The sequence below is a fragment of the Camelina sativa genome, chromosome 15, assembly GCF_000633955.1.
Source record: "Camelina sativa cultivar DH55 chromosome 15, Cs, whole genome shotgun sequence".
In the NCBI taxonomy this organism is placed as follows: Eukaryota; Viridiplantae; Streptophyta; class Magnoliopsida; order Brassicales; family Brassicaceae; genus Camelina; species Camelina sativa.
Genome location: NC_025699.1, coordinates 14,181,068 through 14,194,837, shown reverse-complemented (window position 1 = coordinate 14,194,837; position 13,770 = coordinate 14,181,068). Strand labels below are relative to the sequence as shown.

Sequence of the window (13,770 nt, the reverse complement as noted above, 5' to 3'; positions counted from 1 at the left end):
TCCACTTTTTCAGCCTACGTGTTTCGTTTTGGACCGGCCAAATGCACGTTTCAGTTTAACTAATAAGTTCGGTGTCCAAAAATCTTGGAATTGTGAGGAGGATCCAAATAAGATAATTAGCATGTCTATGAGTAATGAACAAAGCATGCATAATAGTTTTGCATAGAATCATTTTGATATCGAGGTGCACTATTCCTATTAAGAATTAAGAACAAGAAAAACATCACTAATTTTAATATATATTAAATATGATACGTGTTAGAGTACAATATTTAATCGAAAAATTAAAACTAACTTAAGATCGTTTTCCGTGTGTTTTTATTTTTCTTATTTATAGCTAGAGGATCATGAAAAAAAAAAAAACATTAACTTATAATAGCCACCACAATTAAAGTCGAAATAGAAAAATTCGAATTTTGGTCTCTTAACTTACACGTTGATGAATAAAACACAGTTGAGACAAAAGAAAAGACTTACACGTTGAACCTTCCAAATACTAATATCGTTCATGTGTTATGTTTTTGACCGTTGGTTTATTTATTAAGTGCGAACAAATTATATTAACTTGTCAAATATTGAAAAGGCTAAATAAGTAATAACAAAAAGAAAGTTCAGGAAACAACTCGACCTAATGACCTATCATTTCTGATCACCCCGGTCCTATAAATACATACGTATGATCCTTCATTACTCATATCAATCTTCTTCTTCTCAAGATCTACTTTAAAGTTAAATAAACAAGTGATAACCAGTTAAAGCTACTACAAGTTTCTTCTTTCTCTCACACACAAGCTTTAGAAATGGCAACAGCGTCGTTCAACATGCAGTCAGTCTTCGCCGGTGGATTGACCACCACTCGCAAGATCAACACCAACGAGCACTTCGCCGGTAGCTTCTCTAACCTCAAGAGGAATTATCCAGTTGGAGTAAGGTGCATGGCTGAGGTACGTTACACACTCCATCCCCTTTCCTAATCCAATACACATTTATTAACCATAAAACTTTGAAATCCTGACTGTCTTATTGTTTGAGTTTTGCAGGGAGAGCCCAAGAAGGAAGACTCTACAGCTACACCCTCTACCTCGGCGTTGCCTAAGTCACCATCGCCTCCTCCTCCTATGAAACCTAAGGTATCAATTTTTTTTTTCTTTTATTTTTTCTGAATTACTAAGTATCAATAGTTCCATAGATATTATCTCCTCCCATGTTTATCAAATTGCGAAACTACTCATTACTTTTTTTCGTTTCAAAAGTACTTTTTTTCGTTTCAAAAGTTTAGATATGTTGTCCTCAATTCACATATTAGAAGATTTTTTGCAAAAAATAGTATATATTTATCTAGAGCTGTTTCATTTACCTCTAGCTAGCTAATTAATAGCCATCAAATTATAAAATGTGATTCACATATTTGATATTTAAAACAGAAAAAGTTCTAGAAATAAGTTGTTCACATGTTTATACAAAAGAGCAATGCATAGACAAAAGGATCCTCTTTATTACTTACATATTAAACAACCTTTATTAGAATATATCTCTAGTGATACTAATAATATTGGTGTGGTTAATATAGGTGAGCACCAAGTTTACCGACTTGCTAGCGTTCAGCGGTCCAGCACCAGAGAGGATCAACGGACGTTTAGCGATGGTTGGATTCGTGGCGGCTTTGGCCGTCGAGCTATCTAAAGGTGAAAACGTTTTGTCTCAGATCTCCGACGGTGGAGTCTCGTGGTTCCTTGGTACTACAGCGATCTTGACACTTGCGTCGCTTGTGCCACTTTTCAAGGGCATAACCGTCGAGTCAAAGTCCAAAGGTATCATGACGTCAGACGCTGAGCTTTGGAACGGACGGTTCGCTATGCTCGGTTTGGTCGCATTGGCCTTCACCGAGTTCGTCAAGGGCGGAACCCTCGTTTAAGGGGACTGATCAATACGTATTCGGGAGGATGTTTTATTACGATTTTGCCTATGTATTCCTGTAAAGTTTGTGATATGTGTTAATTAGGTGTGTCTTATAAATTATGTACTAGTGACATTTTAAACTTCTAAAGCACTTTAAAACTAGTGATGTTCACTAAAATCAAAACGTTCAAAAATTTAGAGATTTTATAACCATACAAAATGTGCACATAATTTGATATGATATGTGGTCGGCTATCATAATTGCAAACCTAACAAATAACAGTACACGAGTTCGCCAACTATCATCAATTATTGTATTTAATGCTCATTAGTTAAATAAAAACATATATTTACAATTCTTGAAGAAAAACGTTTATTATTTGCCGACGAAACAAAGTGAGGAAAATGCTTTTGAAATCAACTTGAGTGTGAGGGTGAGCGTGAGCGATCCAATATATAGGATCTGGAAAGGGGGGAAGGACAATATAATATATGAACAAATTTGGTCTTTCTTACCATTTCTTTAAGTGATATGACTGACCATCATTCAAGCATTACAAATCAAAATAAAAACACGAAATACAAGAAAACTAAACAAACAACTTGCTAGTTTGTCTATCAAGGAATCTTTTAACTGAATGAATCTCATAATCCCGATTTTGAAAGACAATAAAATCTTATTCCCATTGAAGAAGAGACCATGGACTCAACGTTTACAACTTTTTGGGTATTCTAATACAAGAGATTAACCAAAATAACTTTATAATGATCTGACCATGAAGAGTAACATGTAAACAGAAACATATGTTTTGCTAATTTATCAGGATATCAACAACAGTAACAGTAACACAATGAGCAAAAAAAACACTGCATAGTGAGTGGTTGATAAAAAGAGGAAACAACATGTAGTGTGGTTAATGTTTAAAGAGAAACGAGCGTGCGTGAGTGTGAGATCAAGTTAAAGTAGATGGGCCATTTTTCCATATAATTAATTGGGCCAATAGCTCCGTTGGAGAGCCCTCATTTCCTACGTACGTCCACTTTAAAAGTAAAAATATTTATACCTTTCACGTGAGATGATAAAGAGTTTTTGACATCAGTAGAAGTTATAAAGTAATCAAAAGAAGTGTGTGAATCTCTCTGGTGTGGGCAAAATCTAATAAAAAGCTTCTGAAAAAATGTTATCTAGTAGTAATGAAGAAGCTTAAGATGAAGGGGGAGGCAAGAACAGAACACAGCAGAGGGCACGTGCATTCGCAATCTTAATCCAACAGACATAATTTACGTGACTCCCACTTACCAATGTCGTTTGCTTTTTTTGTCCATTCCTTAAATAATCATGAGTCATGACTCATCCCTCTTTTCTTTTTCTTTGGGTTTTTAAATGCTTTGTGAATTTAGATACATGATCTAGTAGTGAATTTGTAATATAGATTTTGTTCTTTTCAACTATATAGTAATTAATTGTAATCTTTTATTAGTATTTTTTGATAATGCGCCGTTCACTGTCTCATTTTTCTTTTGCTTAGTGTTTAGGGTTTGTTTAATAAAATAAAATTTTTTTTAGAAAGGTTTTTTTTTTTGTTTTGTAAGAATAAGGCGTTGGTAAAGAGTTTTTTTTCTTTTCCAGTATCATCTAAATAATTAGCATAAGATCAGTATATTAACATCTTATTGGATAAAACAACATCCTATATGTTTAATATACGCATGATATCTTTCTATTTTAAAGAACACAAAAGTGCTTTTAACAAAAAAGAGTGTATAGTGCTTTTCTAGATCCCATTAAGGTGAAAATTTTAAACATATATTATAATTCCTAATTAATTTCTTTGGCTAATTTAGATTTATCAGCGAACAGCAATCTTTGATGCAATTGAAATGTTAATGTTATCCTATTTTTATTCCGTACTAAATATATAGTGTTTTTTCTATTAACCTCTAAATGTGTTTTGATAATCACCCATAAGGAGAAAAAGTGAAAAACTAAAATTGGATCTGATGGTTTACTATTTCGGGAAATATTCGGATAATGATTGTTGTGACAAGATCAAAAGCCAGTGGATAGATAGCTTGCCCTTTCCGCAACACGAGGAAGAAAGACAAAAATTATTACTACTAAAAGAAATACTACTACTAAACAAGAAGGTAGAAGCCTCGAAGGTGCTTGTAAGATTCGATCCAATCAAACGTGAAAATTAAAAGTAAATCCCAATATATATATCATAATGAAAAGTGTTAAAATGAAAAGCTTAAGCCGTGTTTTTTTTTTTTTTTTTTCAGTCAACAAAACAGAAACAAAAAACATATAAAAACAAACACGGTTCAAGCCGTGTTTCATGTCTTTTATATTTTTTAATAAGCCAAGTGACTTAATAAGTGGATAAGAAATTATGAATCAACAAAGGTCTTACCCATCAATTGATTTTTCTGTTCTTTTCTAAATTACTAGAGCGACAAGATTTTGAGTTTTTGTGGGATTTCTTAAAATATTGGTGTCACCCATTAGGTCCACCACATATAGCTGACCGGTACGGTTATCTTTAATATTTATATATTTAATACTAATAGTATGCAATGATGCCAAATTGCAAACCAGTAAATTTATATCGTCTACACTCTACACTACAATATATATATACATAAATTGGTTTTAGAACTTTGACATTGGGTTTATAAAGTACTCACCAATTTTTAATTTTAATTTTATGATACCTAACAATAATCGAGAAGTTCATTTTAGTTATTATACAGTGAGTTTCATGTAGTTTTAACAACGAACTTGTGTACATAATCTCACACTAATGCTTTAAGCAATGTATGCAGATTAACAGTGTGTGATGAAGAAGTTGGTTACACAACTTTAATTAGTGTTTTAAACTACCGTAAAAGAGGTTATTATGGAATATGGATGTTAAGGCACCATAATCACGGTGTTCTATAAGGAATCTCTTGATCACGAAATCAATGATTCGACAAGGATTCAATCAAACGAATATACAATTGATCAACTATAGAGCAGCTTCCAATCGAGTGGGCAGATACTGCTTGGATTGGAGAAACATGTGATTATCGATTCTAGAGTCTCAAGTTGACAACAGTACGTATTGCAAGTTGATTTGCCAACCTTGCAAAACAATTTACTATAACAAAACTGGGATATTGAGTTAATAAAAAAAAAAAACAGATAATACATAAACTTAAGATATTAGTTTTGTATCACCATTCCTATATACTATTAAGTATTTTTTTATGGTTATATTTTTTATAAAAAACAATTTTATTTCCAAAAAACTAAGTTAAATGAAACAAGCTGAAAAGGATTGAGCCCCCAAACTCAATAAGTTAGTCGTAGACTCACTTAATTGAAACAAAACCGAATTACTAATAGGAATCAAGTTGATTTAAATGCTTAAAGTAGTCTTCATTTCAATTTCTTCTTAATTAATGTGTGAATTAGAACCCAAATAACCAAGTTGCTCAATTAACACATCAACATTTTCTTGATCTCCTTCAAAATCAAAATTTTGACCTTCATTTAACAAATCTTCCCAAAAGCCTTCACCATAAATCTCCATTTTTTCCTTTTGACACCCTCGTTGTTGATCTTCTTCTTCGTCTTCATTTCCTTTTCCCACATTCATGAATTCTTCCCTAGTGGAATGATCTCCAAGTCCTTGAATGTGCATAGCAAGTCTGTCCAACTCCGACATCTCGTATTGAGACGTGTTTCCATATGTTTCTTGATTCATATCAACAAACGCCGAGGTGGAGGCTGCAGCATTGTTCCCATAACCACTTTCATCATCATAGTCTCCCACATTAACCACATTTCTTTTCCCTTGATCGATTGGTCTTTGTCTCTTCTTGCTGATCGCCTCTTCGATCTCCTTTCTCTTCTCCTTCTGCTCCATAAGCTGCTGAATAAAATCCGGATTTTTCATTGCGCGGGCGAGGAAACTCATCATTTGTTGCTGTTTTGATTCCGTCTTCTTGAGCTTCTCTTCAATCGTTGTGAGATACATCTTGGTGCTTTGCTGTTGCTGTCTCAGTCTCACTAGCTCCATCATCAGAACTTGTTTGTCTCGCTTTAGGCTATCCATCTCTCCATCTAGGCCATACCTACCGACTTCTATGCAACAATTGTCTAGAGATTGTTGCTCAGAACCTTGAGGTTGTTGCAGTTGGTTACTATTGTTACTTGTCTTCCTTCTCCTTATGTTCTTGAGGAGATGCTTTTGCCCTCTAAGAAACCCTTCATTTGCAAACTCCCATCGATCCGGATTCACCTTTCTGAAACCCTATATACATCATTTTATGATTAGATTTAACTTTAAACACGTTTAATTTTTTTTTTACTCACATCACAAAGCCAAAAAATATTTCATCAACTCTAACCATCTCATCCTCTATCTTGTGTATTTTATGCGACCATAATAGTTCTATATATTCCATTTCGTGTATTTTATATAGAGAGATGATAAAAAGATTAGTCGCATGGCATCTAAATGAAAATGTTCTATAGATCTCTCCTTTAGAGATTTCTAACAAACAATGTAGACCATTTGTATAAACTCTTTTTCAAGAATTCAAGAGATCTCTAGAAACAAAAAGACATACAAGTGGGCTGTAAAATATTATAAGTCTCAAAAAAATTAGGAGAACAGTGATCCCACTTGCATTTATATATAGAAACTAACGAATGCTTCAAGCAATCATATATATTATAATTACACTAATTAACCACTCTGATATCAAAAACACCAATCAAAAGCCAAGNNNNCTTTTTTTTTTTTTTTTTTTTTTTTGACTGCACCATATGGAAAAGTCCACAGAAATCAAATCTTTGACCCAATAGTTGTAGCTAGTCACGAATTTTTGTGTGAATTAGTAGATAGATCTTCTCAGATTCGTGAGAATCACACAAAAGTACACAAAAAAAATTATATATATAGGTATATGTCGAGATTAGGACTTACATAAGTGTTGAGCTGGCGGACAAAGCTAGAGAAGTTATTGTGTTTGAAGAATCTTGGGAGGAGAGTGACAGAAAAGGCTTGTGGATCCCAGACAATGAAACTGTTATTGGATTTGCTCCAAGACACAACATGATTGGTTCTTGAATCTTCAACCAAGTCATATGTCTTTGTCAGAAATGGAGGTGGCCCTGATTCATGGAGGCCTTCTATTGGTTGTGGATAGCTCAATGTTGTTGGATCATATAGGGCTGCTTCAGCCATGGAGGATGAATATAAGTAAGAGGAAGAAGAAGAAGATGGAGGTGATGGAGAATCACTAAATCCAGTAGGAAACTCCTCTTTAATGAATCTAAATGATGGATCCATGGTAATATAGTATGGTTCAAATCAAAAAATGTTTAGACTTTTTGATGTGGGTTTAATTTTAACTAGCAATAGAAGAAAATGTGAATTGGATTAGAGAGAAGTAAATATTGAAAAGGGGATGCAACTTTGGAAAATTTGCAGAGAGAGGGGGGGATAGAGAGATTGTGTTTGGAGTTTTGGGGTGTGAAGATGAAGTATATATGGAGAGGATAGGAGAGGTGAGAGAGAGACAGAGGGAGAGACAAGGAAGCAAACAAGTTTGTATTATATTGCATTTGATGATGGATTCCTTCCTCTTTTGTATACTTTTTTATAATAGTTTAATTTTTCCCTTTTCTCTTTTACTATTAGAAATATAATTGTTGTTTTTTGTTTAGATATAAAAAAATTTGCACTTTGTGTTGTTGGCATCTAGATAGTTTGACATGTTGGAGCTAAAAGCAAATCCTGAGATATTTTCCACTCCCTAATGAGTCACTATTTGTATTTTTCTAAGCAAAATAGACATGAATTTGTTTAATAGCTTTTAATTAAGATGTGTTCGTGTTGTCTTCTGATTGGTCCATATTAAGTATTGTGCATGTATTTACACCCGTCAAGATCCTTTCTTATTTTACACAAATATATCCTTTTCACGAAAATCATTGAAAAGCGACTATAAATATATTCAAAAAAGTTTTTCTTTTCTTTTTCTTCTGTAGACTTATTTTGTTATCATTTATTTTTTGTTGTTAGATTTGAATGAATATTTGCTACTATAGTTTCCCTTTTTCATTAGTTAATTTAGACAGATGAACTACCATGAAAATGTTTTGAAGTGTGACAATTGGAACCATTCAAATTCTTTATCCTCCGTTTCAAAGCGTTAGAAGAGATGAATGTTTCAACCCTTACCTAGCAACTGAAGATCCGGTTTGGCTTCCTAATCACAGTGAAGAAGAACGACGATTGTAGTTTTATATTTTTGTGTTTTTTAGTGTTTATGTTTATGGTTTATCTCATGTTCTGATACTTTTCTTCGTATTTTGTTTTATTCTAAAAAACATTTTTTTTTCAAAAAAGTATAACAAATATTTTTACAGTCAATGATAGATAATGTTTAAATATATATATATATATATATCTACTAGATAAAGATCCGCTTGATGTGCGGGTTAAAATTTTTATAAAATAAATTAAATTTAACAAAAGTATATTAAAATTTGATTGTATATTATTTATAAATTTTATTTTTGTTATAATATACTGATTTATATCCATTTACAAATATTTATTTATGTTATTATTAAAAGTATATTCTTTTACACCTAAATATATTTTATGTTAAAAATATATTTTTTCTCACCACGTAGAAAATATCTATATGAACACATTAAGCCAACTATTTTTACTTTCACTTCTGAATATTTTTTAATTATTAAAATTGTTGATTCAAAAAATATTTTAAATAAAAAAATATATTACATAATATACTAACCAATGATGTATCATCACAATAATGTATGATCACTATAGAGAAAACCTCGGCTCCACCCTCATCCCTTATGGAAAGAACCTTGCATCCAACCTCTTCCACCATGGAGAGAACCTTGGCTCCGCCTTCTTCCCTTGGAGAGATAACCTTGCGTCCAACCTCCTCCACCTTCTCCTTCGGGGAGATAACCTTGTGTCCAAACTTCTCCACCATAGAGAGAACCTCGGCTCTGTCCTCCTCCTATGTAAAGAGAACATGTTCACGTCTTTTTGCTATCTCAAAATGGCTTGCTCCAAAAACCAATGAAAGTAAAAATCTTTTTCTAACGTCACAAAATCTTTTGATAGTAACTAATGTTAAATTTCTCAATGTATTCGTGGAAGTGTCTTTAACACACCATGATGTAGCCTTTGTCTCTGTAACGCCTCAACCGCCACCTTTCTTAGTGAGCCTATGTCCACTCTCAGTCTATAGGCCCACCTTCCTAAGTGGGCCCTATATCTATTCCCGGTCCGTGGACCCATCCATATTCGATGGTTAGTTTGTTATATCTGGGAGGTTTTAAAAACTTGTTTACCGACCCTAAAAATCAACAAATTATTTTTTCTTGTGTTTTGTCCTTACTCGCACAGTTCCGACAATCACTTCAAGAAGGTCACCCATCATGAAGTTCTCTTAGGACCCTTGACCGGAAAAACAAGTGCATTTTGGTGACATATGTGGCCAAATTAATTCTTTTAAACCTTTCTGCAAACCATGGTGTCACTGTCTTTGAGCTCGTATGGATCTATCAACAACAATTTATGTTTTTCTAATCTATTTATCTATGTTTGTTGTAAGCATGTATTTGATTAACCTATTTTATCTATCCATTAAGTTGATGAGCTTCTACTCGTTATCTCCTTTTAGGATTGAATGAATAATGATAACAATTATGTTTGCCAAAAAAAAAAAGTGTTTACGACCAACCAATCAAAGTTGAGAAATTAGAAAAAAATTAATTTGACATAATTGAAGAAACAATAGAAAATTATAAACACGGTAATATATGAATTCCAAATAATTCAAAGATGAAAATATAAATTAAATAAAACAATCTAAAAATACTACAATAAATTTTAAAATACAATATTAGGAAAAGAAGACGCATATATTAATCTTTTTGATCAATATATTAATCTTACATATTCCCAACTGAAAAAGGAAAAAGTAGGAGAAAATTTTGGTTTAAAAAAATAACAAAAATTTACCTTCTCATTAAAAAAGTTTTTCCAATTAAACAAAATTGAAAGCAGTGTTTTTGAATAAATTATTTAAATTTGAGACGATCTATGTTTATATAGAAGTGAGTATTTACAAAATTTAAAAATTAATAATTAACTGTATATTTTTCCTAATCCTTTTTCTATTTTTTTGTAAAATTAATAACTTAAAATTAAAAATAAGTAAATAATATTATTATTTCGCAATTTATGAATATATATATATATATATATATAATCTTCTTATAATTATACAGTAATTTTTGATAATTACTTTTTAAAACAAAATATTTTATTTTTGTTGTAATCAAATTTCTCTTATTTAATATTAACTTTTATACATGTCAAAATCTGAAATTGATAACTTGACACATATCAAAATCTTGTTAATGGCTAACTTTCAAAACCCAACTTTATATAATAAGATACATATTTTTTATTTAGACCATTGAATTTTCCAAGCTACATACATATGGGAACTAATGTTTCAGTTAAGTTTTTGATATGTACTTTTCTTTTTTAATTAAATCATTATCAGGGCTCTTACCCTATTTTGAAATTTCTTAACCTCACACCGAAGGAAACATGAGTCCCACTGGAGGGAACATGAGTCCCACTAAAAACCTTTTAATCCACAAAGGTGAGGGAAGCTTAGATCGAATCCAAAAATATGACAAGGCAGCTTCCTAGTTCATACCACTGGAGTAAGAAGAGCGCGCACCCATATACAATATAACCTTTTCGTTAACATGATAGATCAATAATTTTTTATATTCAGGAAACAAAATCAAAGCCAAACTTTTCAATTAAGAATAAGATCTCACAGTGATTCTAATTGTGCTATCGTGTCACCTTATCAGACCATTCCAACCTGGAAATACCCACAGAATTAAAAGTTAAAACTAGATAATCATCACATTTACCTTTTTTGGATTTTAATAATCTCTTACTATTATAGTAGTATTAAACTTAGAACGTGAATATATAACACAAAGTACGCATCCATATGTAACACACGTACGCGAAACCGCAAGCGCGTTTTGAGCAGTGAACAGACAAATGTACACATATTCGATTACTTAGCTTACTTACTGTCTTTTCTTAAATATCTTGTTTTCTTTGAGGTGATATAGGTGTAAATATCTTCCAACTAAAGTATCATTATTTATATACTCGACCAAGCGAATTATACATGTCTATTTTTAAACAGCTAAATTCTAAAATTGGTAGCAACGATAACCTACCAAATAAATAACGAGATACGTATATAAAAAACATTGGGTCCAAATTTGGAAACCAAACACGTGGCCACGGCTAGATTCATAAACACGATTTGTTTTTAATTAGGGAGAAAGATTATACGTCATTATTGTTTGTCTTAGTGCTAGCAAAGCATTATCGGCTTTTGAGAAACTTTCAAAATCGCTGTGGAAGTGACACGACGCCCTTTGTGAGTGTGTCTAAAGCATCCAAAACCAAAACTAGGCAGGGATACGTGTTGGGTGCTCATTAGGTTAATCCATATTCTAATCATATAATTAATCTTTGTGTGATTACCTAAAACACGTGAAACCAAACCACGTCGACACGTGTCCATTCCCTTTTACATTATTTTTTATTCCCGATCCACTATTCGTTGATTTTGATGATGTTCACATAACATTGAAATGTTGACTCACTCTAGAAAAGGTTTGAAGAAAAAAAAAGAGGTAAGATATTTATGTTCCTTCTCCTGAAATTAGATATTTGTATGCACTTTATTGTTTAAGATATTCGAATATTTTAATGTTCGCAAAACTCGAAATATATATCTTTCGTTAAGTAATCGCCAAAATTCAAAGGCATGGTCCTTACTCCTTGTACGTTACAAGTATAAAAATAAGATTGTTAATTCAAAAGCTTGGTCATAAACGTACATGACTTTTTTCTAGTAAAGTATGTTAAAATTATTCTTCTTATTACCAAATCAATTTATATAGAAATAAACACGTATATGAGTTCATTCGTTTTACTCAAATAGCTGAAAGTTTTGAATCAACCTAGCTAGATAGAAACTGGCAAATATTACTTCATGAAGACTGAAGTAACTAAACACGGTGAAATAACCTAAACTCGTAGTAATTCGTTTAAAAAAAAAAAAATCTATCATTTTATCTGAAGGATTTATAATATGTTGGAAAAAATCGGGTTTAATTACAAACTGTTTAATCATTATACCACACGCAAGCCAAAGCCACCTTGAGTCCAAAAAAAAGAGAAAGAAGCCAGCAGTGGGTCATGTGTAACAAAATTAAAGTCAAGGGTACAACATCAAATAACATTATCCGGATAGAAGCGCAGTCATATTAGATGTTTGAAGACAAGTCTTTTTTTGCATGCCTGATGCCAAATATAGAAGGAGAGAGAAAAGATTCATTTTCAAACTGAGACATCAATGACTCGATCCCAACCCCAGTGAAGCCACTCAATGAGCGAGTTTCATTGTAATAGATATGTGGATATTACTGAGAATAATTTTCATGTTCTGTTTTTTTTCTTCTTCTAATTAGGGTTGATTGTCAAAGGATATGACATTTAAATTGTGTTGCAAATTTGCAACTAAACGAAATATATTGTGTCGATATGGTGATTATCAACTGAGTGAAGAGTGGTCTAGCTACAAACGCAAATAGAATATTATGTGAGTGATTTTTGTAGATCGTTTTATAAGCAGTTAAATTTTGAGAATAGAATCTATTTTCTCATTCAGTGTTTGCTTTTTATGCAGCTATATATATGTTACTGGTTAATATCTGAGAAACGATAATTATCAGCATCGTATTACATTTCACCATGTTAGATAGTTCATGAACTTGAACAAACATTTTTTAAAATTGCTACACAATGGACGCCCAAATTTGTTCTTTTTGCTACACAATATGTATCATTATATGATGCTGGTGCATGGGATACAAAGTCCTCTTTTAAACCAAGCACGCTTCCAATTTATATTTTTGCAGACTACTTTTTAATGTTGTATCACGGTTATGAGTAATGAGTTAGAAAGAAACATAGATATTTTGTTCTTATACCTACTGTTAGTTAACAATTGTAAGAAAAATAGAAAGATATTGAAAGAGGCAAGGGGCAATTATACAAAACGAGTGAGCTCAGTGTCACTGTATGATATATTAATTCAGTTCACTTTGCTAATGCTGCTGACTCATGGCTTTTATTTTACTAAATCCATGTAAACTAGTGCAAACTGCGTAATCAGTTAACTTAATTGAAACGCATGTGTTTTGGGCTAAGGCCCGTTCATATAATGTTGGCCTCTTCTTCCAAATTAGTTGTAAGTAAACAACACATAAAAAGATAATCATAAGTTTAACAATAATATGCGGAAAGGCCAACCTGATCCCCACGCATTACTTGCTCAACTAGTCTATCTTTATCTTTGTTTGACAGAAAAACAATAAAAACTTACCTTACATAATTAAGCTATCATTAAAATAATATTACAACTTACATACATTTCCTATATCGATATTATTTAGGATAGAATTTACTAGGATATACAAATGTAAATAATATATTTTAGAGATAACGCTAAACTTCCTATACTAAATATTAAATTTTAGCAATTAAATGTTATGATCTTTTTGAATTCTATATATCTTAGGCTTCGACGTCGATCTCGATCAATATCAGATTGTCCATTTCTTAATACTGTACTTTTCTCTCTTTTTATTCATCACTCTTTTTCAAATTCCTAAACCTAAAAGACAAACCTCCTCACCGGTACTGAAAA

General features: G+C 32.0%; 2 protein-coding genes across 2 annotated transcripts; one reads left to right on the top strand and one right to left on the bottom strand.

Moving 5' to 3' along the window:
• On the top strand, positions 684–2,063 carry LOC104746750 (early light-induced protein 1, chloroplastic). Its single transcript, XM_010468275.2, has 3 exons — positions 684–944; positions 1,041–1,130; positions 1,571–2,063. The coding sequence occupies exons 1-3, from the start codon at positions 801–803 to the stop codon at positions 1,913–1,915; spliced, it is 579 nt and encodes a 192-aa protein (XP_010466577.1). The 5' UTR covers positions 684–800; the 3' UTR covers positions 1,916–2,063.
• Positions 5,162–7,496, bottom strand: LOC104746749 (heat stress transcription factor A-6b). The gene is made up of 2 exons (XM_010468274.2): positions 6,879–7,496; positions 5,162–6,200 (listed from the first exon to the last, which is right to left on the bottom strand). The coding sequence occupies exons 1-2, from the start codon at positions 7,242–7,244 to the stop codon at positions 5,340–5,342; spliced, it is 1,227 nt and encodes a 408-aa protein (XP_010466576.1). The 5' UTR covers positions 7,245–7,496; the 3' UTR covers positions 5,162–5,339.